This window comes from Mustela nivalis, assembly GCF_964662115.1.
Source record: "Mustela nivalis genome assembly, chromosome: 3".
Classification (NCBI taxonomy): Eukaryota; Metazoa; Chordata; class Mammalia; order Carnivora; family Mustelidae; genus Mustela; species Mustela nivalis.
The window spans coordinates 144,477,849-144,502,260 of record NC_139022.1 but is presented as its reverse complement, the minus strand read 5'-3'; the positions used below and the strand labels follow the sequence as shown (position 1 = coordinate 144,502,260).

At 41.3% G+C, this 24,412-nt stretch overlaps 1 protein-coding gene across 9 annotated transcripts in view; it reads left to right on the top strand.

Moving 5' to 3' along the window:
* Positions 1 to 206: 206 nt before the first annotated feature.
* PARP8 (poly(ADP-ribose) polymerase family member 8) overlaps positions 207 to 24,412 on the top strand; it is a 174,437-nt gene continuing 150,231 nt past the window's right edge. Inside the window, exons 1-3 of one of the 9 annotated variants that reach the window (XM_082723240.1) lie at positions 207 to 336; positions 2,441 to 2,542; positions 3,473 to 3,527. In XM_082723240.1, the coding sequence (XP_082579366.1) occupies positions 2,452 to 2,542; positions 3,473 to 3,527 (146 nt within the window). In that variant the 5' untranslated portion in view covers positions 207 to 336; positions 2,441 to 2,451. Of the gene's footprint in view, positions 337 to 923; positions 1,401 to 1,812; positions 2,354 to 2,440; positions 2,543 to 3,472; positions 3,528 to 24,412 lie in introns of those variants that run through there. The other 8 variants (XM_082723239.1, XM_082723236.1, XM_082723242.1 and 5 more) reach the window with 8 other exon arrangements.

The following is a 24,412-nucleotide window of genomic DNA, read 5'->3' as shown; positions in this document are numbered from 1 at the left end:
GAATCATGCTTAAGAATCTAGCATATTACACTGATGCCAGGGTACAGTTTCTGTTAGAGGAACTTACCTTGCAAAAATGCATACTAAATAGAAAGGGTTTTTTTGTTTGTTTTTGTTTTGTTTTGTTTCTAATGTTATCCCTTAACATTTAAAAGTATTTAAATATATCACACCTTAAGGGCATGAAGGGAGTGAGGTCAGTTTTGTTTAACAAAAACAGGGCAGCCTGTGAAGTTTGAAAAAAAAAAAAAAAGCCAAATATAGGACAAATCACAATAAGGCCTATTTTATGAAGGGAGTAGTAAACCAAGAGGTGATCCAGAAGAAATACATCAGGTAGGTTTAAAAACTATTTCAAATTTATTTGTAGTAAGGGTTCTACTTTGAGAATGCAAAGTTCCTGGATAGAGAGACAACCATCAAATAATTTGGGGTTAGTTGTTGGATTTTAAGCATTTTAGAGAAGTTAGAGCACAGAGGGCTGGAGGGAAATGCACATGATACTCCCGGCTACGTGGAACAGAAGGAAGTGTTTTTGGTTGTCAAGAGGACTACACACCTTGGCCCTACCCTAGGGAAGTTTCAGAAGTTCTGAACAGAAAATGTACTGTATTGTGACTTTCACATCAAAGACAGCAGCGGTCTTCTTAATGCGGAGGAGTGTTTCTTCTTAAAATTCACAGTGATTGTGTAGTGTTCAAGGCTGTAGGACAAATGATTTCGTGTTTTCTTTTCTGCAGGCCAGAGGGGTTGGAACATAGGATTTCTCATTGCATTTATCTCCATAGAATCTTAAGACCCCGTCAGGGATGAGAGTCATTTCTGAGTCTCCTACACACCATGGGTTGCCCATATCAGAATCCAGACTGGGCTGATTCAGGGTCTGAGCCTGTCTGGCCACTCTTGGGTACTTCTGCTGATAAGGAAGTTGTCTAAGACTGTGGTAGCCACACAGAAATGAAGCTGCAAGGCACCACCAGTCCTGCATCCAGCCAGCCTTCAGGCCTGCCTCCTATTTTTCAGGCACTGCACCAGGCACTGGGAATGCAGAACCAGAGGAGACACGCACGGTCTGCTCAGGGCAGCCTTCTCAGTGGAGGGAAAAAACAACAAGAAAAGTGCCTTTGGATGCCTGTCCTAGGGCAAAGGGCAGTATAGAGAGGCAGGAAGGCTACCTCAGCCCTGAGGTGTCCTAAGGCAGAACAGGAAGTGAGGATCAGAGCGTTCTCTCACTTCTGAAGAGGACAGCAGGATGGTAGGAGCTTTCCCTTGACTGACTGGCAAAGGGGCGGCTTCTTAAAACAAGCCAAACAGATATCCATCTTCTAGGGAGACCCTGGCACGTGCTCATTGATTCTGCCAATTTTTTATGGACGGAAATACCTAGGAGGGAAGAACTGGTGAGTCTTTGGAAGTAGAGAAAGTCCCTAGAAAGGGGCTGCATTTCCTAAAGGGTGTCCCAAAGGGACTGAACTACCTCCCCACCTGGAAGAAAAAGATTCTGGAGGTGAGGCGGCCCGGGGCCGGGGTGTGTGGGGGGGGGCGGGGAGCGTCTGTTTGGAGTCATGTCAAGGCTTTTTTTCCCATCTAGCCTGATGTGGCAACAAGGAAAGATTTGTTCGTTATATTTATTTTCAATTTCTAAAGATTTTTCTTTTCCCTCTTCCCCCCTCCCAGCCGCTCCGGTTTGGGTTTTCCATATGACTCATAATCCCTTCCGAAAGTGGAGTCGAATTCATAAAAGTGGTGGAAGGCGGGGGGGGGGGGTGGTGCAGGCTGGGAGCCCCGGGGAGTCTTCACTACCTGCATTCCCACTCAGCTGCCGGCGCGAGCGGCGGCCGGGGCGGGGACGCCCAGCCTGTGCCCGGGATGGCGGATACTATTCACACCCCGGCGGCCGGGACCCGGTGACTGGGCGCGGGAGGGTCGGTGGCGGGCGGCGCTGCAGCAGCCTCGGCACGGCCGCCGCCGCCCGCGGGCGCGAGTGTGCGCGGGTGTGGAAGGCCGGCGTGCGGGCCGCGAGGGGTGTGCGCGCGTGAGGCGGAGCGGGGCTCGCCCCTCGCCGGCGCCCGCTGCCCCGCCGCTGATCGCTCTCCGGCCGCCTCCAGCACCCTCGGCCCCCCACGGCCGTTGGTCCGGGCGGGGGAGGGAGAAAGTGAGACTCGGTGTCATCACCATCCATTGTCAGGAGGGGAGGAAATTGGAATCCAGCAGTGGCGAGCGGCAGCTGGGCGGTCACATCTGGGAATGCAAAGCCGACCTCCCCCTCCTCCTCCTCCTCCACCACCTCCTCCTCTTTCACCCAGGATCACTTCCGAAACCACTTCGCCTCCAGCCCCTGCCTCGGCCAGAGGTTTCATTTTTAACTGAATATTTACGAAAGCTGGAAGCGTGCGAGGGGGGTGGGGTGGGGTGGAAATAGCGGCTGCTTCTTTTCCAGGGATTTATTTAATGGGGATGTGTTCAAGGCAAGAGCGAATTCAGAAGGATATCGACGTCGTGATCCAGAAGTCCAGAGCCGAGAAGGACTGCCTGTTTGCAGGTGAGTTCTCGCCTTTCCGGAGCCTCGGACCCAGCGCCAGCTTCCGCCCGCCGCCCCCCTTCCCAGCTCTCTGACCGCGACGTGTGTGGTTCGGGCTGGGGGTGGGTTGCACGTCCCCATTCCGGGGTTCATTTGGCAACAGCTGCTGCAGCGGGAGCGAAAAGGGGGAGGGGGCGCCCCCCCCCCCCCCCCCCCAGTCTGGGGCTGCTACCAGCTCTGGGGGCTGAACCACGGTGGCCCCAGCGGGGGTCTAGGCGGAGGTGCCGTGCGTGGTCTTTTTTAGCGGGTTGTGGATACCCGGAGCGCCCCAGCCCGCCTCCCGGCTTTCAGCGGCGGTGGCCGAGCCTGGCGGGGAGGACCCGCGGGTTTGCGCAATGGGCTGAGCGGCGGCGGCCGGGAATGGAGCCCGCTGCGCTGCGCGACGCTGCGCTGGCCGGCGGCGCCCGGCGCCGAGGCCCCCGGGGGGCAGCGCTGGCCCGATCTCCGCGCCTTCAGCTCCCGTTAGTCCCCTCCGACTGACAGTGCGTTGCCCCGGAAAGAGAAGGGATTCCCGGGGTTCCCGAGGCGCCCTGCTCCCCTGCCTGGGGGGTCGCCTTTCGTCCATTTTGCTCCCCCCGGGAGAAGGATCGCATTTTGCTTTCTCAGCCGCGAGCTCGGCGGGGGCCGCTTCCGGCCTCCCCGACCGGGAAATTCCCGCCGTTGCCATGGCACCCGGCACTTGTTGCGGGGGGCGGCCTCCCGCGGCACCCGGCCGGGGGTGCGCAGCATCCCCCTCCTGCACGGCGCGGAGAGGGGACCTCTCGGTTCTCCAGCCCACACCTCCCTCCTGGCCAGGCCTTCTCTTGGCTCCACTAAATAGGGGGCCCAAGTCATGACCAAGGTTAAAAACCCACTTGAGGGGTAGCTTTTAACAGGACTTTTCCGTTTCAGATTTCAGATACTCAGACTCCACCTTTACTTTCACCTACGTTGGCGGCCCCAAAAGGTATTTGTGTATATAGAGTTGCTTCATTTCCTGTTCACAGGCTTGTGTTTCCTTTGTTCTTAACATGTTCCGTGTTTGGGGTTTTTTTTTTTTTTTTTTCCTCTCGTTGCTGCCCTTTAGCCACATCCCAGGCTGGAGGTCCCCCCGTTTTAAATAAGAGGCAACATAGATATGTTTGATTCAAGGGTTTCTAAGATCACGCCACAGGCAATGAGCAGAACTCTTGCACTGTTCATATTAAAGCTGTTATACTGTAGTAGTAGCTCGCTCTGGAGAGATTTGGGGGTTGATAGCTGCAAGCAGGTGAAGAACCGGAATCCTGGGCATGAAGTGAAATGCATAAAACATAAAAGGTGTCGCAAAGTAGTTTCAACACAAGTAATCATTTTTTTGGTGAGTTGGGGCTGCGTGTTTCCATGTTTTCTGAAGGGTGACATAAATAAGCAGTCTGCCAGTTCTCCATACTTTTTTTTTTTTTTTAAGGAGCGGTATTTTGGTTTTCTACATTTAGTTTTGGAAAGAATTTGGAACTTATATGTAGCTGGAGTGTATAACTTCTCTCTTGGGGGGAGGTATGACAGATTCATATATTAATACTAAATTGTTAACAGTGTGAAAGAAGTCCAAATCCAATTTTGTATTTAGGAGGTAGAGTTAAGATGAAAGGTAGCTTTTAAAATACATCTTGCAGTCTTCACTTGTTAAGTTAGGATTTTCTCCCTTTTAGCCCTTTGGGGACATTTGTTTAAAAGAGCAGTGGCCACATATGAGAAATGTCAAGAGATTTAGCCTTGCTGTTAGGACTTGACATTCAGTATCATTTGACCACATTCCAAAATATTGCTTAGCTTAATGGAAACATTTATGAACATATAAATTGCAGAAGCAGCTTTCCTCTGTAAATACATTTTTTAAAAAGATTGGAATTAATGTGAATCTTTAAAATGCTTAGGATCCGTGCTGCAATCTGTGTCTCAAAAAAGCTTTAATTAAAACGGTTATCGCATTTCCCGTATGTATAGCCTAAGCCCCAGGACTGGCATATTGATTTGATTTACTAGTTGAGAACATAACACACATAACATGTACTTACTGGGAGAGGATGAAATTACAGTACTTCTTAATTTACTGTGGTACTATCACCGTAGTTGTGAATAAAAAGAATAATTTCAAGGAGATTCAGCTAAATTAATGCTGCTCCTACACTTACTATCCAGAGGAGGTTGGTGTATGACTAATATCCTTTTGGATTATTTTAACAGTGAAAATATGCCATGCGTCCCATTGAAAACATTCTCCACGCAATCAGGTAGATAGCTGCTTGAGCACTGTAACAGTTATTGCTGTTCACCCAGTGAGAGGTGTGGCCTAGGGAATGCTCTGGGTAGGTTTTTCAACTAACTAGCTTATTTCCAGTAAGATGCTTGGGTTCTTTTGGGCTCAGTTTACTTACTTGTACAATGAGGGAGTGAGCCATACACTTAATCTCTGAGATCTGTTAAATGCTGCAGTAAAATTCTGTATCAGCAAATTATTGAACTGGTGTTAACATAGCAAGTGGTGAAGAAGGTATGGAAGCCTCCAGGAGCAAGGCAGCGGGGTGGGCGGGGGGTTGGGGATAAATAATTAATTAAAATAACCTCAGTTTTCACTGTAGGAGCAAGCACCTTGGTTGCTCTTAAAGTAAGAGATGTTTCCTTTTCTGTGTAATCCTATTAAGGGATAGTATTTTCTTTTGTCTCAGATTCAAATACCTGGGACTTGTGTATCTACTAAAGAAGACTTTAACAGACTGTTCCTGTGATTTCTTTGTGTCCCCAAAATCTTGTTCTACAAAAGGATATATAAAAGTTTGTTTTAGTATAATAATGCTAATAATCCCTTTAATGGTAATCTCTTTATGTATTTATAGCTAATGTCAGAGACTTTTTTTTCCCCTGAAGATAAAAATGCATTGTTTTCATTAACTACATTAGAATCTGACATTTATTCTGTATTTCTCATTGTGGCAAGTTAATTGGGCATTTAAACATTTTTAAAAATCCTGCTGTTTTGATTGAAAGTGCTTATTAACATATAATAGTCTATCAATAGTGTCATTTTCGATAAACTAGACTGACTTCATGGTTAAAGGAGGTGGGAATCTTAAGGAGAAATAGTATATGATTATCTTGAATTATATTTAACTATCATTTCATTTAAAACCATTGAGAACATATTTAAAGGATCATTTTCAATTCAGGTTGTAGATAAAACTTAATAAACCATTTTCTCTTTCTCACACTTTCTAAGAACAAGTTACACTTTGTTCTAAGGGCAAAGGTTGACCTCACATGTTACCACTCAAAAAAGAAATAATAGGGAGAATTTGTTTTACACATACATTGTTTTATGTTTCTGTGGGTAGGAGGTAATGCCAAGAGGCAACTGTGTCAGGGCTGGCCAGTGGCCTGGTAAACTGAGCTTTCATTTGGAGGTTGAAAGGCTTGTTAACATTGGCTGTTCTGTTTTCTTGGTGGACTTAAGGTGAGGAACAAGGGGGGACTTAGTGTCATTTGGGAGACCGAGTTCTGTTAAGTTTCCCTAAAGAGAAGGTTCATGTAACTGTTGTATCCTCACTTTTGGATGTACAGACTGAGGCTCAGAGAATTTAAGAGACATGCTGAAATTTACTTGGTTCTTTGAAGAAGCTACCATATATGTACCCCATTCTGTAACCCTCTTGAGACCTGTGCTCATTCCTCTACACTGTTGTTCTCAGCCTCTTTGAACATGGAGACGCTTGAACATCAAAGGATCATGATTGGAGAGTGATAGTTTTCATGTCTTTCGATTGAGAAATAATGAGGAAGAAGTGTTAGATGTTATGAGTTTGGTTTATAAGACTGTCTACATATGCTTGAAAATGTATATATACAGCTAGATTAATTTATTTTAGCAATGGTCTTTGTTACACATCTCTGATTCCTGGACTTCTTGGAATAACTTCATAGCTGTCAGTGGTTCAGGACCTTCCATGGGCCCTTACCCAGTGCTTTTTCCAGTTTCAGGGATGTGCTAATGTCTGGCCTCAACTGTACACAATTTGGGAAGTTTATGCAAAAGTCATTCTTTCCCTGTACTTGTCATGCTTGTGATCTCCTGCCTTCTTCTTTCTCCCTTATTGATTGATAGTAAAATCCTTAAGACCACAAAGGGATTCTGGCCCTTCATCTCGTTTGTAGTCAGTCGTGCACTTAGTGGTAGAAGAAACAGGAAGGAGAAAGTAAGCAATGACAGCTCCTGGGGATGGGAGAGCATGCTGAGTCCATGGTGCCAGTTGTCAAAGAAAGGACGGAGCAAGGGGAGCCCACTGGGCCTGTCCATGGACCCCTGCAGGATTCCCCGATTGTGTTTCCGGCAAAGATAGAATATCGTGAGGATATAACTGAGGTTTTAAAAAATGCACAAATCAGAAGTATTTATTGTCAAGAGTTTTTGTTAAAGAGATAAGCCAAAAAAAAGAAGAACATAAGAAACATGTGATTTTTTCATCTTCTATTAATGTGTTAGAACTTATTCTTTCAGCATTTTATGTGTCTATATGCATATAAAATATATGCCTCCAGGGATTGTATTATACTCTTGAGACCTCAGTGTTTTTTCACTCAAGAATGTAAAAGTGTCTTCCCTTTAGAAAGGATATGAGAATAAAGAAATGTTTATTAAATTGAGAGTTTTCCAATCGAAGAGTGTGACTGTGTGGTAAGAAATCTAACATTTATATTAGAAATTATTAATACATTAGACACTTAATATCTGGTAGAATGTTCAGAGTTGGCTATAGGTGTATACCTTTAATTATAGGAAGAGACGCTCTTTCATGTGGTCGTGGGTAGACTGGCATCTTTTGAAGTGTGTGAGTATGGGCCTCCCCTCCTTTGGGATATTCTGTTCACATAACTGTTTTGGAGCATCACATGTATCACTAACAGAAGTGTCCACAGTTCCTCAAATCACATGCTACCCTTCTTTTTCTTGGGCCTTTGCACATGCTGCAGAACTCCCATCTACATCCTGTCCTCTCCATCTTCCCCCATCTCAGCCCTGGGAGGCCTTCATTGTTGGATCTTTGCTAAAGATCCGACCAAATTCCTCTATGAGAAGTCTTTTTTGGCACTCTGGTCCCTGTATTATTCTTCTAGGTATTTCTAAAACCATGTTGTCATATTGTTTTATTAGCAAGTGTTTCCTTGAGCATCTGTCTGACCTTGAGCTTCTTGGAGGCAGGGTCCGTCTTATTCATTGCAGTTTCCCCAGATCTTGTCTCCCCGCCTAGTACAATGTTTTTTTGAATAAGTAGATGCTTATTCAATCATTTAATGAAGGCTAAAAGGTATTCCGGCAGGTGAGAAGCAGTTTTTTTTTTTTTTAAAGATTTTATTTATTTATTTGACAGAGAGAAATCACAAGTAGATGGAGAGGCAGGCAGAGAGAGAGAGAGACGGAAGCAGGCTCCCTGCTGAGCAGAGAGCCCGATGCGGGACTCAATCCCAGGACCCTGAGATCATGACCTGAGCCGAAGGCAGCGGCTTAACCCACTGAGCCACCCAGGCACCCCGAGAAGCAGTTTTCTAACTAAATGGTCAGGTATAGTGATAGTCAAATACTTCAAAAAGCCCCAAATCTGGTCGTGTCACTTGCAATAGAATTTCTTAAGAATTCAGAAGCTGTGTAGCCAAGTTATAAGCCCCGTGGCGTGCTCAAAGGCTTTTAGGGGACAGAAAGATAATGCAATTGCTTAACATTATGAGAGACTTAATGGGAACAATGACACACTAGGGAGTTTGGACTCTAAAAGTATTTAATTCAGTTTTAAAAAATCAATAGCATTCTGGTGATCAAGCAGATTTTCTGGGGGCCTTAATCCACCTGGGTTCCCAATGTTTAATTCCTTGCTCATGGGATGCCATGGAGAGAGGCAATTTGCTTGATTGATAAAGTGCATTTGTTTTGACTTTCTTCGAAAGGAGAAGTGTATGTGGGTGCAGGCCTGGGCGTGTTGAGAGGGTGGCGAAGTAGAAGAAGATCATCTCAAAGACATTAATCAATTTTCATTGTGAAAGAATTACATACTCATTCTAGAAATCTTGAAATATGCAATTATTTTGAAACCATCAAGTGCTTCTTAAGATGTCATAATGAAAAGAACGATCATTTTTTAAAAAATCAGAACTTAGCGTATTCCTCTTGGTGAATGGGGACTTGCTTCCCGTGATTTTATACTTTATCAGTTATTATCCAAAAATAATGATTTAGAGGAAAAAAGGTCTTTTCCCTGGAGCCCTGGGAGCCTACATTGGAAGCTGGGGTGCCTGGTGAAGGAAGTATGAAGGAAGTCGAATGAGTGAGTGAAATCTGAGCTGTCATATCCCTTTGTAAATTATAGCTGCTCTGGCTCTTCTCTGTACACAATTTTTTTGAAAAGGATTTCATTATTAAATGAATTTTAAAACCACTGACCTAACATAACCACCAATTTAACACAAATATAACTTTACTGAAACTTACCTAGTAAAATATTTAAACTCCGTTTATTTCATGGATTAAGAGAATACTCTTAATTATATTTATTGGGCATAGTCTCTGCTGTACCTTTTGCCTACCTTACATCCCATGTTTGCAACAGACACAAGTAGGGATTTTGTCAGCTCTTCTGCATTTTATAGCTAAAGAAACTGAGGCGGAGGTAATTTAAGTAGCTTACAGTTAGGAAGAAGCAGAGTCGGAGTCTATTGCCATGTGAGTCGATGTTTACGTAAGGTTTAAGGGGCAGTGGTTGAACTGGCATGGCGAGGATAGTTGGGAATGTTTGGGGTTGGGGAGGGATTGCTTGGTGGGACGCCCGCCAGGGCCAGTACTGAAAACTCCACTGGCTGGCAGGGGAAATGCCCGAGCCCAGTGCTAAGCATTAATAGTGAGAAAATTATGTACATTGGCTGTGGAATCCTTACACAAATATTGGGCCGACTCATTTAAATTCCCCATCATTTCTCTCGACAGCATTTTGAAAAATACATGTAAGAGAACATTTATCAGTCCTAAAAATATTTTGTAATTCTCTGCACAGATTTGCTTTGGATAGATCGTGCTGTAGTAGATAAATCTTGCTTTAAGACAGCTGCCACTGACTTAGTGCGGAATTGTTCAGTTATTGGCATGTCCCCTTCCCCTTTTTCGCTCTCTACGTTTTTGAAAGCCCATTTTCCATGTACCCCCAGGGAAGGCTAATAAGAAATAAGCTTTTATTGATAAGGCTTGTCACTCTTATTTTACTGGGACATAATTTAGGTTTCCTGTCCTGTTGCCTCACTTAAATGCTGGACGCTTCAACCCAGCGTATCAGAACAACCCATCACTTCTTCGTTAAAAGAAGCTTCTCTTCCCAGCCTTTCCCTCGTGTGGCTTCATTTGAGCCACTCTGGAGGAATCCGTCTCAGGTTTTGTGTATCCCACCTTCCTCTTCATTTCAAAGCTTTAGTGGCTCTTTCTTTGAAATCATCGTGGGCATCTTCATCCCCCACAGTGTCAGCTTTTCATCGGGGGCCCTGATCTCTGGACAGAGGTCAGTCACTGTAACCCAGTGTTTTAAATTCTTAACTAACAGCTCCTCACCCATCCAGTTCATTGACACCTGAACTCTTTTAAGTATGAATTTTACGGGACACCTGGGTGGCTCAGTGGGTTAAGCCTCTGCCTTCCGCTCAGGTCATGATCTCAGGGTCCTGGGATCGAACCCTGCATCTGGCTTTCTGCTCAGCAGGAAGCCTGCTTCCCCCCTTCTCTCTCTGCTTGCCTTTTTGCCTACTTGTGATCTCTATCAAATAAAAAATAAAATCTTTAAACAAAACAAAAAACATTACCTTTAAAACAAAAAAAAGTATGAACTTCACCATGGGAGTTTTCTGCTCAGAAGCCCTCAGATGTGACCATGGTTTCCTCCATAACAAATCGAAACCCCCCATCCTTGGCTTTCTAGAGCCACCTTCCCCATCTAGTCATGCATACTTCTCAGGCTCCCACTGTCCTTTTATCGACCTGGTCTTTCCGTTCAGCAGCCCCCAGTCTGTACTTAGCGCATGAAGCATCCACAGTTGTTGAGGGTTTATTGATTGTGTAGTTTCTGTGTCCCATAATGGGCCTGGTTTGGATATCGAGATCATGATTTTTATGATCACGGATGCCAGTTCATTTAATCTTTTCTTTGACCACAAGTGGCATCTCTGAAAATTTATGATGTATTTATGCTCAAGGAGAGGCTAGAGTAAGATCATGAGTAGGACAGACTGAGAATGAGAAGATGGTGAAATCTGAGGAAGATGGGACAAGAATATAAATAGACTGTTACCAGTCCATTACAGAGGAACAACAGCAAGTTTTGAGTGTAGTTCATTTGCATATCGGTGACATCCCAGTTCCTGGCTGATACTTTCTTTGTATTAACGGAACATGCCAAGCCCGACGTTAAATTTAAAAGGGGGATCATCCACTTACACCTTTGTGCAGTCAGATCCGTTTTCCCCGTACAGAAATGTGCAGAAAGCTAGCTGCTGACTTTCCCCTAAGATGGTTTCCTTCCAAACATTCTGAAATATAGATTGAAAAGATCTTGCTGATGGCCTCAAAGTGTTCTTAGGATTTCTCAACCAACTCAGAAGTGTTGCATTTGTTTGGATTTTTATCGTTTTGTCTAAAAAACATGTACACTTTGTTATCCAAGAATCACTTACAGAATATTTACTGTATACAAAGTACAGAGTGGAGCCAGATACTAATGTAACTACTTTACATTTGTTAGGCTTTCACATCAATGAAGAAAAAAGTTCAGACACAATTGGAAAACAAACAAACAATGCTATTAAGGACAGAGCTGTATAAAAGAGAAAAATGTAAGTCAAAAAAAAAAAAGTCACAAAAGACCAATATTCTGTTTAAAGACTAGAAATCTGGTTCCCAGCAGAGTGCCTAGAATATAATAAATATTTCCTACTATTTCTTAAATGAGAGTATTATTTTTCTAACATTATGGGAGAGCATTTCCCAAACTGTTTAATTAGGTGTTGCATATGTGGCCAGCTATGTCTGGGAAATACTTATTGAAACAATATTAAACATTTCTAATGGTTGACTTCTGGGAACTTTTTCTGTGTTAGTGTACATTATGCATATCCAAGAAGTGAATGAATTGTTCAGGGTTTCTCACTTGATTAGAGCTCTGGAACATCTTGAGAAAGTTGTTTTGTGGAAAGCACTTTGGCAAACTCTGAGTCTTACTCATTAAAATTAGTTTTTGAGTAAATAGCAGTATAGTAGAAATAGAAATTGCACATTCACAATTGAGCCCTGAAGAATTTACTTTCAGAAGTTTTTATAGAACTTGCTTAATGAACAGGAAAGCTTCAGTTAAAGGCATTTGGCATTTTATGCCACTGACTTTCCTATGTGAGGATATATTTCTCTGGATCTCTCACTTTGTCATCATTTGTGTTGAATCCATTTATGATAAGAGCTTTCAACGATTCTTCATCAATGCCTTAAAGTTAGCAGGGCCCACTCTGGTACAGGTTTAGAAGTCAGCCTCAGAAGGAAGTGTTAGAGATAGATAATGATTTTGTGTAGCAGAAGTACTCATTATGTCCTCTTAAATTCTGTCACTTTGAGTTCAGTAGAGCTTGCTAGCGAGCCATCTTTGACGGAGTTCATACTTTTGGAGAAATTTGTGGTGAAGGAAATATGGGATTTATTTACAAGTTTCATTTTTTTTTTTTAATAAATTACATGGAGAAATCAATGAGGGTATTTATTTTATGTATTTTCCTCCCAGTCACCAAATGAGAAATTTACTGAAGAAGTTTTAAAATACTGCTCAGAATTTTTTCAACATGAGTCAGGAAGCAAGCTGTCCCTTTTTTTTTAAGGCAGTGTCAGTCATTACACTTGAAGAAGCCACATGCTTCTTTCGGTAACCCATGAATGGAGAATGAAGCTGGTGCTTTCAGGTGTGGTCCTGTGGACACAGTGTCACGGATATATTGAAAATGATTCATGTTAACAGCAGACCTGTTCCTATGCAAACGCTCCATAGCTTTTGTGATTCAGGGAAAACAGTGGAATCTCACACATACTGAAAATCTAGTAAATTCTAGGTCTTTCATTTTGAAATCAGTGTGCCAAATCTTAAGTGGGTGAATTCATTATTGTGATGATACGTTTGCCAGTCTGTATGTCTCTATGTCAGTGATCTTCTTACGAACAAAGTCTTAAACACTGGTGAGTGGAAGACAGAAGCATAACATAAAGATCTGCTTCATGGGTAAAAGCTGACGCAGTCATCATTCTTATTAAAATGCACCACAGCTAGATATGCACACACACACACAAAAAGGCCCTCCAGCTGCAAAGCAGTCATTATTTTATTATCACCACAGAATTTGATATGATTTCTCTAGTGAATGGTCAAATTCATTTTTAGTTAACTAAGAAAAAGTTCGAATAATTCACTGTGAGCCAAATTCTCTCATTTCTTTTGGAGCAGTCTGTTCTTATGGGAAAACCAGCTTAGAATGGTGATTTAAGTGAGTTTCAATTAATAGAAGAATTGCATATTCTTGGCTGAATTTGACTCCCAGATGATAAATTTGGAGCAAGAAAGATTTTAAGCTTAGTTTTTTTAAAAATCATGTTTGTTTGGGGGCTAGTTGGTTAACTGTCTGACTCTTGGTTTGGGCTAAGGTCATGATCTCATGGGTCAATTGATAGAGCCCCGCGTGGGACTCTGCCTTCAGCAGGGAGTCTGCTTGAAGATTCTCTCCCTCTGGTATTCCCCCTGCTTGTATGTGTGTGTGTGTGCACGCACTCTCTCTCAAATAAATAAATAAATCTTTAAAAAAAAAATGAAATCATACTAGTTTGATTTTCTTTTTTGAATGAGGTATAACTGACATGTAACATCATATTTGTGTCATATGTACAGCATAAAGATTTGATATGTGTATATATCCTGAAATGATCACCACAGTAAGTCCAATTAAAATCTGTCACACATAGTCACAAACATTTTTTTTTCTTGTGATGAGGACTTTGAAGATCTATTCTCTGCAACTTTCAAATATGCAGTACAGTATTATTAGCTGTCATCACTGTGTTGTACATTATATCTCCATGACCTAATTGTAACTGCAGGTTTATACATTTTGATCCCCTTCACCCATTTCTCTTACCTCCTCCCTCAGTTTGATCTAATGTGAGCTTTCTGTGTTGACTTCCCAGGTCATTAACGTAAAATTTCCAGTGTCTTCAATTCTCAATATCCAACATACACAAAATCCTTTTCCAGCTGTAGGTAATTGGCAGGGAAAAATCCATTTAGGGCAGTAGTTTCACAGAAGGTTTTTTTTAAAACAGAACTGTGACCTTTCCAGTCTTTGGGGTACAGTCTGGGAAGTGTTACATTTCAGATGCACTTTTAAATGAAAATACAGGTGCTTACCACTCCATACCTATGAGAATGGCCAAAATCCAGAACACTGAGGACACCAGATGTTGGCGAGGATGTGGAGCAACAGGAGCTCTGATTCATTGCTGGTGGGAGTACAAAATGGTACAGCCACTTAGAAGACAGTTTCGCAGTTTCTTACAACACTAAACATACTCTTGCCTACTGTACAGCAACCACACTTTTCTGTGTTCACCTAAAAGAGTTAAAAAGTTATGTCTGCACAAAACCTGTGCATGGATATTTATAGAAGCTTTATTCTAATCTGCCAAAACCTGGAAGCAACCAGGGTGTCTTTCAGTTGGTGAATGGGTCAATCACCTGGGATACTTACAGACTATGGAATATTATTCAGCACCAAAAAAGAATGAGCTATCGAGCCTTGGAAAGACATGGGGGAAAGAATTCCCATGACTAAGTGAAGGAGACCAATTTTGAAAGCTACAGACTGTATGATTCCAACGATATGACACTCTGGAAAAGGCAGAAGTATGGAGACAATGATAAGATTGGTGGTTGCCAGGGGTTACAGGAAAGGAAGAAAGGAACAGGTGGAACAGAGGCATTTTAGGGCAGTAAGGTTATTCTGTATGGTACTGTAATGGTGCATACATGTCATTATATAGTTTTCGAATTCATAGAATGTACAACACCAAGAGTGAACCCAAGGATAAAAAATGGACTCTTGGTGGTAATGATGTGTGTCTGTGGGTTCATCATTAGTAACAAATGTACCACTCTAATGGGCGATGTTGATCATGGGGCAGGCTCTGCGCATGTGGAATAGAGCGGATATGGGAAATCTCTGTACATTCTGCTCAATTTTGCTGTGCTCTCCAAACTACTCTAAAAATTAGAGTCTTAAAAAAATAGCCAGCCAAGAAAGGCAGGTTCTTGCCAAGACTTTTTCAACTCCTGAATAAGGCCTCTGATCTATAGAAGTTTAAAAATCCTTTTTTACATTACACAGGCATATACATTTGAATTAGGAAAATGTAAAATTATCTATTTTTATTCAATAAAATTGCCTTGGCACAAAACTAAAACAAATAGCCTATATTATGAATTTAGTCTGTAGCTAATTCCATAGAAGAAATCATCATTTTAAATTAGGTTTTCTATCAATGTTTTCCAAATATAGATTATAAAACTACACTAAACAAGAATATTTCAAGAAATACTAATGATTATTACAGAAATTCTATGCCTGTTAATTTTTTAGTCCCCAAAGAAAGACATAATGCCAGTGTACTTCTCAAATAAAATCAAGTAGGAGTTGGTGCTTTCAGATACTTATGTGGCGGAATGCTGAGCCTAAAACAAAACCTACTTGAAATGTGCCTGCTATTGTGTGTCTTGCACACACGATGCGTTCCTGCACACACTGGCATTGATAGACACATACCTACAAACTGACATTGGAATGCATTTTAATTTTTCTTCCTAAACATCCAAAGATAACCTTTTAACCTACATTTGCAGACATGAAGAAAATAATAATATACCCATTTCTTTCTTTCTAGCCCCCTCCCCCCAAACCCCCAACTCCCAACATGCACAGATCATGCATAGACCCACAGTGTTCAAAGATAGGAAGTATTGAGAATTGAATTACACTGGAAACTTTTTGTGGGCAGAAGGAGTAAGCAGATGAGGGACACTTTATAGGTGAAAAAACATTTGATTATGGCTTTTATTTTTTTTTTATTTTTTTTAAAGATTTTATTTATTTACTTGACAGAGAGAGATGACAAGCAGGCAGAGAGGCAGGCAGAGAGAGAGGAGGAAGCAGGCTCCCTGTTGAGCAGAGAGCCCGATGCGGGGCTCGATCCCAGGACCCTGAGACCATGACCTGAGCCGAAGGCAGTGGCTTAACCCACTGAGCTACCCAGGTGCTCCTGATTATGGCTTTTAGAACCATCCCAGACATACATAAAGTTCTTGTAAGTCCAACTTTAAGTTGGATTGTGTTTATAGACCAATTGTAGTCTAACTATTTTTCAGGGTTTATGAAATTGCATTTTATTTTTTCCAAAGAAAGTTTTTCCAGTGTTGACTGAGTTATAAGATTATTTTAAAAATTCTTTGTGACCCATAACATTACAGTGTAGTAATAACAGAATGGACAGATTGATTTTTTTTTTTTTTTTAAACAACCAGGCAAATGACTTAACCTCTTTGAAAAGTCTTGGCTTTATTATCTCTGAACTCGCAGTGATTTTGCAAGGTTTTTAGGATTGAACTTGACAGTGTGCTTGGAAAGGGGGTCCTGAAGACTATTCTTCGGCTCAGTGGTTTGCTAGAAGGAATCACAGGACTCAGAAAGCTGTTACACTGTGAGTCCTGTGATAGTTTAATTTATAGTTTTGGTTTATTATAGAAAAAGGGTACAGAATAAAATCAGCAAAGGGCACAGGCTCACTGGGCAAAGTCCCAGGAGAAAGTCCCAGGAGAGCTAGGAGAAATCAGGCACAAGTATGCAAGTGTCTTATCAGCAGAGTTGTATGGACATACTTAATTTTCCCAGCAATGATGTGTAACGTCTTGGGCAGAGTATTGTGAACCAGAGAAGCCCACCTGAGCCTCAGTGTCCAGGGTTTTCATTAGGGATCAATCACAAAGGCATGCCGCACCTTTACAACTGACCTTGGCTCTTCAGACTCCAGCCTCCCAGAGCAAAAACATGTGTTCAGCACATATCACACTTGTTAGTGTAAACTGTCTGAGCACATTGGTGTTGCATGGTCTAAGACTTAGGGCACATAAAAACTTTCTGATCAGGCAGAGTATTCCAAGGGCTCAGAGCTCATTTCCTGGGAACTGGCCCAGAGCCAGTTTTGAGGACAGGCCTTTTTTGGAAATGTGCAGGATCCGAGCAACCAAGGCCTGCATTAACCCTTCCCTGGACGTATGCCGATGGTGTCCAGCTCAGGACCTGATAGGGGAGGCAGGATCTGATGTCATTATTTATAGCACTACCCAATTCCAGTTTCTGCGATTGGGACCTCATAAACGACAGACTAAGGGCAAAAACATTGTTCCCCTTTTTTAGTAGGACGACTGCTCTGTCTGGTTTGGAAATAAAAAACTTTCTCCATTTCTCCACTATCATTGAATAACAGTTTCTGATAAGAATTACATTAAATGTATATGATAGTGAAGAAAAAGTGGCCGTAGCATGTGTTTATTCAAGTAATTGCATGCTATTTTTTTTCCCTAAAAAATAGCAAAGCATATGTTCATTCATGTAATTGCCTGTTTTTTGGTTTGGTTTGGTTTGGTTTTTGTGCCATGAAGTCCAAGTCTAAACTTTTATGTTTTAGAATCTCAAGTTGCTCCAGACTCACTTTTGGCCATCACCAGGTCACCACCGCATTTAGTGATAATGCTTTTCCTCTCCACTGGTCTGGGTTCCTGATCTTCACTTACAATTTTAGAGTAATGAGGATTTTTTATTAAATTTGTGGTAGTCTAGGTTTTTTTTTATATTCCTTATTTGTTTATTCTCATGTTTTTTCCCCTTTCTTTAACTGAGTTGTGTAATATTAAGTGGTTTCTTTGGGAAGACAGTGGAAGTGTGTTGTGGGGCTGCTACAAGAGTCCTTCTCCCGCAGCTCCCTCCCCTGGGCCCAGCCTCCCCGGTCCCAAGGAAGTCTGGGTATATTCTGATACACATGGCCGTGTCTGCCAACTTTTCTTGCATGGTCCGGCATAACCTCTGTAGGGAAAAAACTTTTTCCATTGTTGTTGCTGTGGTGGTTTTTGCAGGGGGAAAAAAATCACTTCAGGCCTGCATCATAGCTTCCCTGGAGAGAAATGGTGGCTCCAGGACAGGTGGCCCAGGGTGGCCATGAAATGAAATGAACTAGTCTGTTGAGGGCCGAGCTCGCTCTTTCGAACTTTCGCTGATGCTGGCAGATACATGTCACAACTTCCTCCTTGACAGCAGTTAGCTGTCAAGTTTATTTTGATACGTATATGTTTGTATACATAAGAAAAGAAGGAAAACCCATGAACTTTGTAATCCTGAAATAACAGAGCAAAGGTTCACTGAACAACTAACACGAGATCAGTAAATCCCGGTTCTTGCTTCTAAATTGCTCTCACGTTTTCGTCCCGAGCAAGTTTCTCATTTACGCTGTGGAAAGGACAGAGGAGAAGCTACTGGAAGGAGAAGGTGGCTGGAACAACTTTATACAGCCTGATAGCTGGATGGCCTCAACATTTACATTTCTAATTAAAGTACCTGGTTGATAATTTAATTTTAAGCAGTGTTGTAAAGGGGAAAACTCTCCCAATTCTGTGGGAGAAGGTGTTTTGGGACTGGGTATTTATCATAGGCTTGCCACTTCTGCCTCCTTCCTTACGCAGGATCCGTGCCCTCCGTAGCTCCCTACCCTCCTCTTCTCACACCCTACCTCATCCCAGAAGCTTCCGGTGTTTTATCTTGTTTCCCAGCAACCCTCAGGGCTGTTGGAGTTGCTACAACAAGCAAGGTGGGAAACACAAGGGTGGAAAGGCATAGAGATTTTAAGCCATCTGTGTTCATATTGTTCCTCCATTCACTCTAGGTCTGCCTGTCTGTCGGTGTGCAAGTCTGTTGATGATTTTTGTGGAGCAACTATAATTACAATTAAAACCTGGGGGAACTCTGTTATTTGTAAGGAAATGACACCTGGCAAATGCATGAATTGATTACCCCATATACTCCGCCAAATTTGCTTAGGTGTATTGATTGCACACACTCAGTAAAGAAAAACATCGTTTTCTCATAAGGTATGCTTCACTTGGGGGGCGCCTGGGTGGTGCCGTGGGTTAAGCATCTGACTCTTGGTTTTGGCTTAGGTCGTGCTCTCAGGGTTGTGAGGTTGAGCCCTACCTCGGGCTCCACACTCAGTGGGGAGTCTACTTGGGCTTCCCTCGTTCCCTCTTTCTTTACCCTCTCCCCACTGTGCAGGGAGGGGAGACAGCATCTGATGTCATTATTTATAGCACTACCCAATTCCAGTTTCTGTGATTGGGACCTCATAAGCAGGCAGACCAAGGGCAAAAACATTGATCCCCTTTTTTAGTAGGACGACTGCTCTGTCTGGTTTGGAAATAAAAAACTTTCTCCATTTCTCCACTATCATTGAATAACAGTTTCTGATTAGAATTACATTAAATGTACCTGATAGTGAAGAAAAAGTGGCAGTAGCATGTGTTTATTCAAGTAATTGCATGCTTCTTTTTTTTTTTTTTTTTTTCTAAAAAATAGCAAAGCATATGTTCATGTAAATTGCCTATTTTTTGATTTGGTTTTGGTTTTGTTTTACACCCTCTCTCTTAAATAAATAAATCTTTAAAGAAGAAAAAAGTATGCTTCACTTTCATGTACCTCCCCTATGCCAGAAACTCAGGCTGCCCTGCTTTCCGGGTTTAGCTTCTCAGTAATGTCAGACGCCACATGGTAAGAGGACAGAACTATAAAATCAGATTTAAATAAAAAAACTAAAATCTTGGTATATTTGGCACAGGCCCATTAGCCCTGTATATGTTGTTATGACTTAAGGGCATGCCTGGTTTTCATAAAAACAGTCTATTGCCATTCAAACAAGCAAAAATTATTTTTGATACCCTACTTGAAAAGGTGTGTGAATACCTTAAGTGTATTAAAAATTTTGCAGATGGTCCAAGTTTTATAAAATGCTGTTTTATCTTTTCTCATGAATGCAAAAGACAGACAGTGTTTTCTCAATAATTAATTTTCATAGATGATTTCCCTAATGGTAGGATATAAGTGAGGTTTAGTTCCAACTAAAAAGAATATGTATTACCATAGGTATGATAGAAGAATCATAAATATTTCTGATCCCTTTAGAAGATACTACTTTTTCTTAATATCGTGGAAGACGAGAATTTAATGTCTCATCTATTTCTTGTTTTAAAAAATTGTTTTAGTAAAATATAATTGAGCAATTGAAATTTGTTTTCCCAATACCTACAGATTTTTGTTTGTTTGTTTGTTTGTGGTTTTGTTTGTTTGTTTGTTTTGGCTTAAAATTAAGTGTGTTTGGCTCGGAATCCAGTTCTTCCATTCTTGAAAGTCTGTTGGTCACTATCTAGGAGGCAAAAGTCATTTAATCGTCCTGGATATGGACAGTGACTCTTAAGCATCTTTTATTTCTTGTCTATGTAAAATGAGAGAGGGATTAGCTTTGGGAACCTGGAAAAAAATTGATAGTGAATAATCTAGAGTTGAAAGTTTACAGATCCATCATTCTTACAGTTTTAAATTGTCTAAGAGCTTCCTATAAAATTTAATTCCAGTTTAAACCAGTTGGGAAGCACTTAATCCAAAATAAAAGTGTTTGATTTTAGGTCGTAGAAGAGACTCAGGAATGAGAACAGAAGTTTCTTTCAACCTGAACTTCTCTGGCATCTGTGAGGAGGTCTGAGTGAAAAAAGCAAACTACTTAGCTTGGTCATGAAGGGGGAACTAATGAACTAATTCACTGGTTACTATGCCTGGTCCAGGAACCTTCCCTCACTCTCTGTTCCGTCTCTTCCACGCCCCATTCTTCTTCCCACTTTGCTTGTATTATGATGCGGTTGGAAACCAAATAACCAGGCTTGTTAGAATCATGTCTAAAACGGGACAGACTTTGTCCAAGGACTCCAGAGGGAATGTAAGGACATGGCCTTGTGACCTATTTTGGTGGTTTAAAACCTTTTTGTATGTGTTGTTTTCTTCTCTGCTTAATTTTATGCTTGTTTCTCTTTCTCATCCTCTGATTAAGTTCTTTGGCTTCGAGGCCAAGTGTACATGTTGCTCATAGTACCATTTGTCATAGCGCCAGATGGCAAGGTATTGATGGTGGGATACTGCTGTTTGGTCAAGGCTCTGCCATTAGAAACTTGTTCTCCCAAATATCAGTGCTTCCTCCACTTCTGCTGAGTGGAGAAACCTAGATCTGAGGTGAGTCCCGTGGAGTACACACTGGGGTGGGGCTCACATTTGATGCCACTTCCTTTGCTATAAATTGTCCCTTGCCTTCAGTACAAATAAAGACAGTTACTGCCAAGAATATGAAAGTAACCTTTGCTAAGCTAAATTGTAATGAAATCATTTTGGCTTATTTATAGTCACTTAACATTTTCAGTTCATGTGTTAGTATTAATTCTACTTACTGGAGAGAAAGTACAGAAAGTGTTTTTCAAGATGATAACCACCTTGTTACTGCAGAAATGTAGAAGTTTGGCATTTTAAATATCGTATGTTTTAAGTTAGGAAAAATTGCCAGTGTTCCATAGCACAGAGAGATAAATCTGTGCTTGCTTGTGTCCCTTTAATCTTCCCCTTACAAAATTAAGCCTAGAGGCCTTACACTATTTTACATTTTCAAAATTAGGTCACATAAATGTTGTGTCAGACTTCCAATCCATAAGTAGTATCCTTACGAATACGAAGCTAGGGTATAGTTATATCCCGATTGCTTAACTGTGCACCAGAGGTGAACATAAAATAATACTGGTGTTTTCAAATGTTAGTAAGCGGTTTTTCTGTGATCTCATATACAAGTGTGATGGTTTTTTTTTTTTTTTCTTCTTCCCCCCTGAGCTAATATTAGAACATACGGTCTGATAAGCGTGAGTCCATTAGGGAAGGCAGGATAGCAATCAGGATTGGCCTGGAAAACACTTGGTCCCAGGATTTGTGGATTAGGAGGGGGGGGAAGGACTGAAGAGGAACTTAAAAAAGCAGTGACCAACAGGGAGAACAGGTTAGCCTCAGAACTCAGGGGTCCCAAGGATTTTTCCTGAAGAGGTTGAGGAGAGCTATAGCTGGGGCTCCCTCGGATGGAAAGCCATCCACAGAGGAAGTGATTTAAATACCCTGTTCCTAGCTGAAGGGTGAATGCTTTATTTATTCTGACAAAGATTTTTGACCCCTCTGTAGATTCCATCAATTTCAGATTTAATGTAAATACATTTTCCCTTTGGCTATTTTGCAAGGACATTGAGGATTAATTGTATTTAAAAGAAAGTAGCTCTTGAACTCTGCATTGAACTCCCAGAAGAGGAGGAGCTGTTTATCATTTTCTCATCATTCATTTCTTATTCATTTCATTTAACAAATATTTGCTGAATACCAATTAAACTGAAGACACTGTATCAGGTGCTTTAAATGGAAATACGAAGATGAATGATTAGGGTGACTTCTGACCTCATTATATTGTGTGTTCCTATTTTATCTTAAAAATTCCCATTAGAATATAAGTAATTGTACAGGGATATAATATTGCTAATCTCAGCATTAGTTGATCTTTGACTAACATCACTGACACATATTTTTATTTTGTAAATTCACTTTTCCTTTCTATTTTAGAACCACTCTTAACTTCTGCTGTAAAAGATGTACAAGACTTTGTTTTTCACCCTAAACTATAATCAGTGTTATATGAACTACTTTTTCTTATTAAAAAAGTGAACGCAAGTAATAATAACCAAAATAAACTCCCTACACATTCCTTCTTCCATTTAAGACACAATGGTCTTATTTTAGATGGCACATCCAGAGTCATTTTAACCCCATGTTATTACTTGTGAAAATACTACTCCGTATAGGTTTTAAGAAAGAGAGTTTATAATATTTATATTTTGTAATTAGCATTAAAGAAGCATATATTAATCTGCAGTTTGAGTTAAATATGTTAATTATCAGGGGCATGAACTTGGGACCTTTCCAATGACCACTGATTGGATGTTCTTGTACAAGGATACATGCTGTTCTCTGAAGGAGCTGGTAAAGGTTTCCTAGCTTAGGTGACTTTTTAGCTGGTTGGTTCTTGAAGTTCACTGAATAATGAGTGACCAATTTTGACTACCAGCCTGAAATGTTCATCTTTAAATTTAATCAGAGCAAGTGAAAGTAGGTGAATTAATAATGTGTGCCTGATTCTCTCCTTTGGGTTTGAAAAGAAATAAAGGCTCTACCTCCTATATTAGGATAAAAAGGAGGAACATTCCTTTCCGTGGTTATTTCTCAATTTAGGTTTGTGTTTTCGGAAAAAGAAAATAACAGTGCTGGTATCAGTAGCCTTTGTCACTGCCAAATAACATAGATTCGTTGATGTTTTGGACTGGTTATATAAAACAACAGCTAGGCATGTCGTCTCCGAGGACAATCTGCAAAGATGTAAGAATGCTGAGTATGATAATTATGGGTTGGAAAAATGCTGGATTGAGAATAATAACAAGTGATAACTAAAGTTATACCTATATATTCATATATCTTATTTCTTTTCAATTTACATAATATCATAAAAATGATAAAATGCTTAAATGTAGTCTTGACAGAGAACCAGCATCCAACTTCCGCTGAAATCGCATGAGCCTCTCAGAAACCTGATGACAGTATTTAAAGAAGACCTAATGTTATTTGTGAATTGGTGTCAGGAGGGACTTCTAGGGCTTATTTTACTTCATCTTTAAAGCATGGACTTTTATTTTATTATTTTTAAGATTTTACTTATTTATTTGACAGACAGCACAAGTAGGCAGAGAGGCAGGCAGAGAGAGAGAGAGAGAAGAGGAAGCAGGCTCCCTGCCTAGCAGAGAGCCCGATGTGGGGCTCGATCCCAGGACCCTGGGATCATGACCTGAGCCGAAGGCAGAGGCTTTAACCCACTGAGCCACCCAGGCGCCCCTAGAGCATGGACTTTTAAAAATGATTATATCAGCGTGGCTACTTTGAACGCCAGGAGTTCAGTAAGTGTCACAAACGGCAGATATTTTTCTTCTTGCCTCCTGTTCTTCCCTCAGAAGCAGGGCGTGGGAGCAGATCTCTTCGTAGGTGGTGTGCTTGCTGGTCAGTCAGGGGACGGGTAGTTCTGTTGCGCTTCCATCCAGGGAAGATCAAATCTTAGCATTTCTGTTGCTTCAGCTGTTCCATTTATGGCAGTTGCTCTAGACTAGTCATCTCTGTGCTCCTTTTTCAGAAATGCAGATTTTATGATATTCTTAATCATTCTCTTTGCATTTAGCTTAAACATGTTTTTAGTTGATCAGAGAATGGGGATAAGCAAGCCAGGGTTTCTGGAGTGTACGGCACTCTTTCAGGGCACGGATGTCTTGAAATCTGCGTATGTCAGGATGCCTTTATGTGCTAATGACAGAATACTCAAGATTGGCTTGAATAAAAAAAGGATTTTCTTGTTTATCGAGCTCTAGATTGGGTGGTAAGTTGGGTTTCTGGATTGATTGATTTAGAGTTTAACAATGTCTTCAACAACTTGGTTTCTTTCCAAAGGTCAACTCTTGCCCTCCATGTCAGCAAGTATCCCTTTCTCATGGGATTGTAAGACAGCTG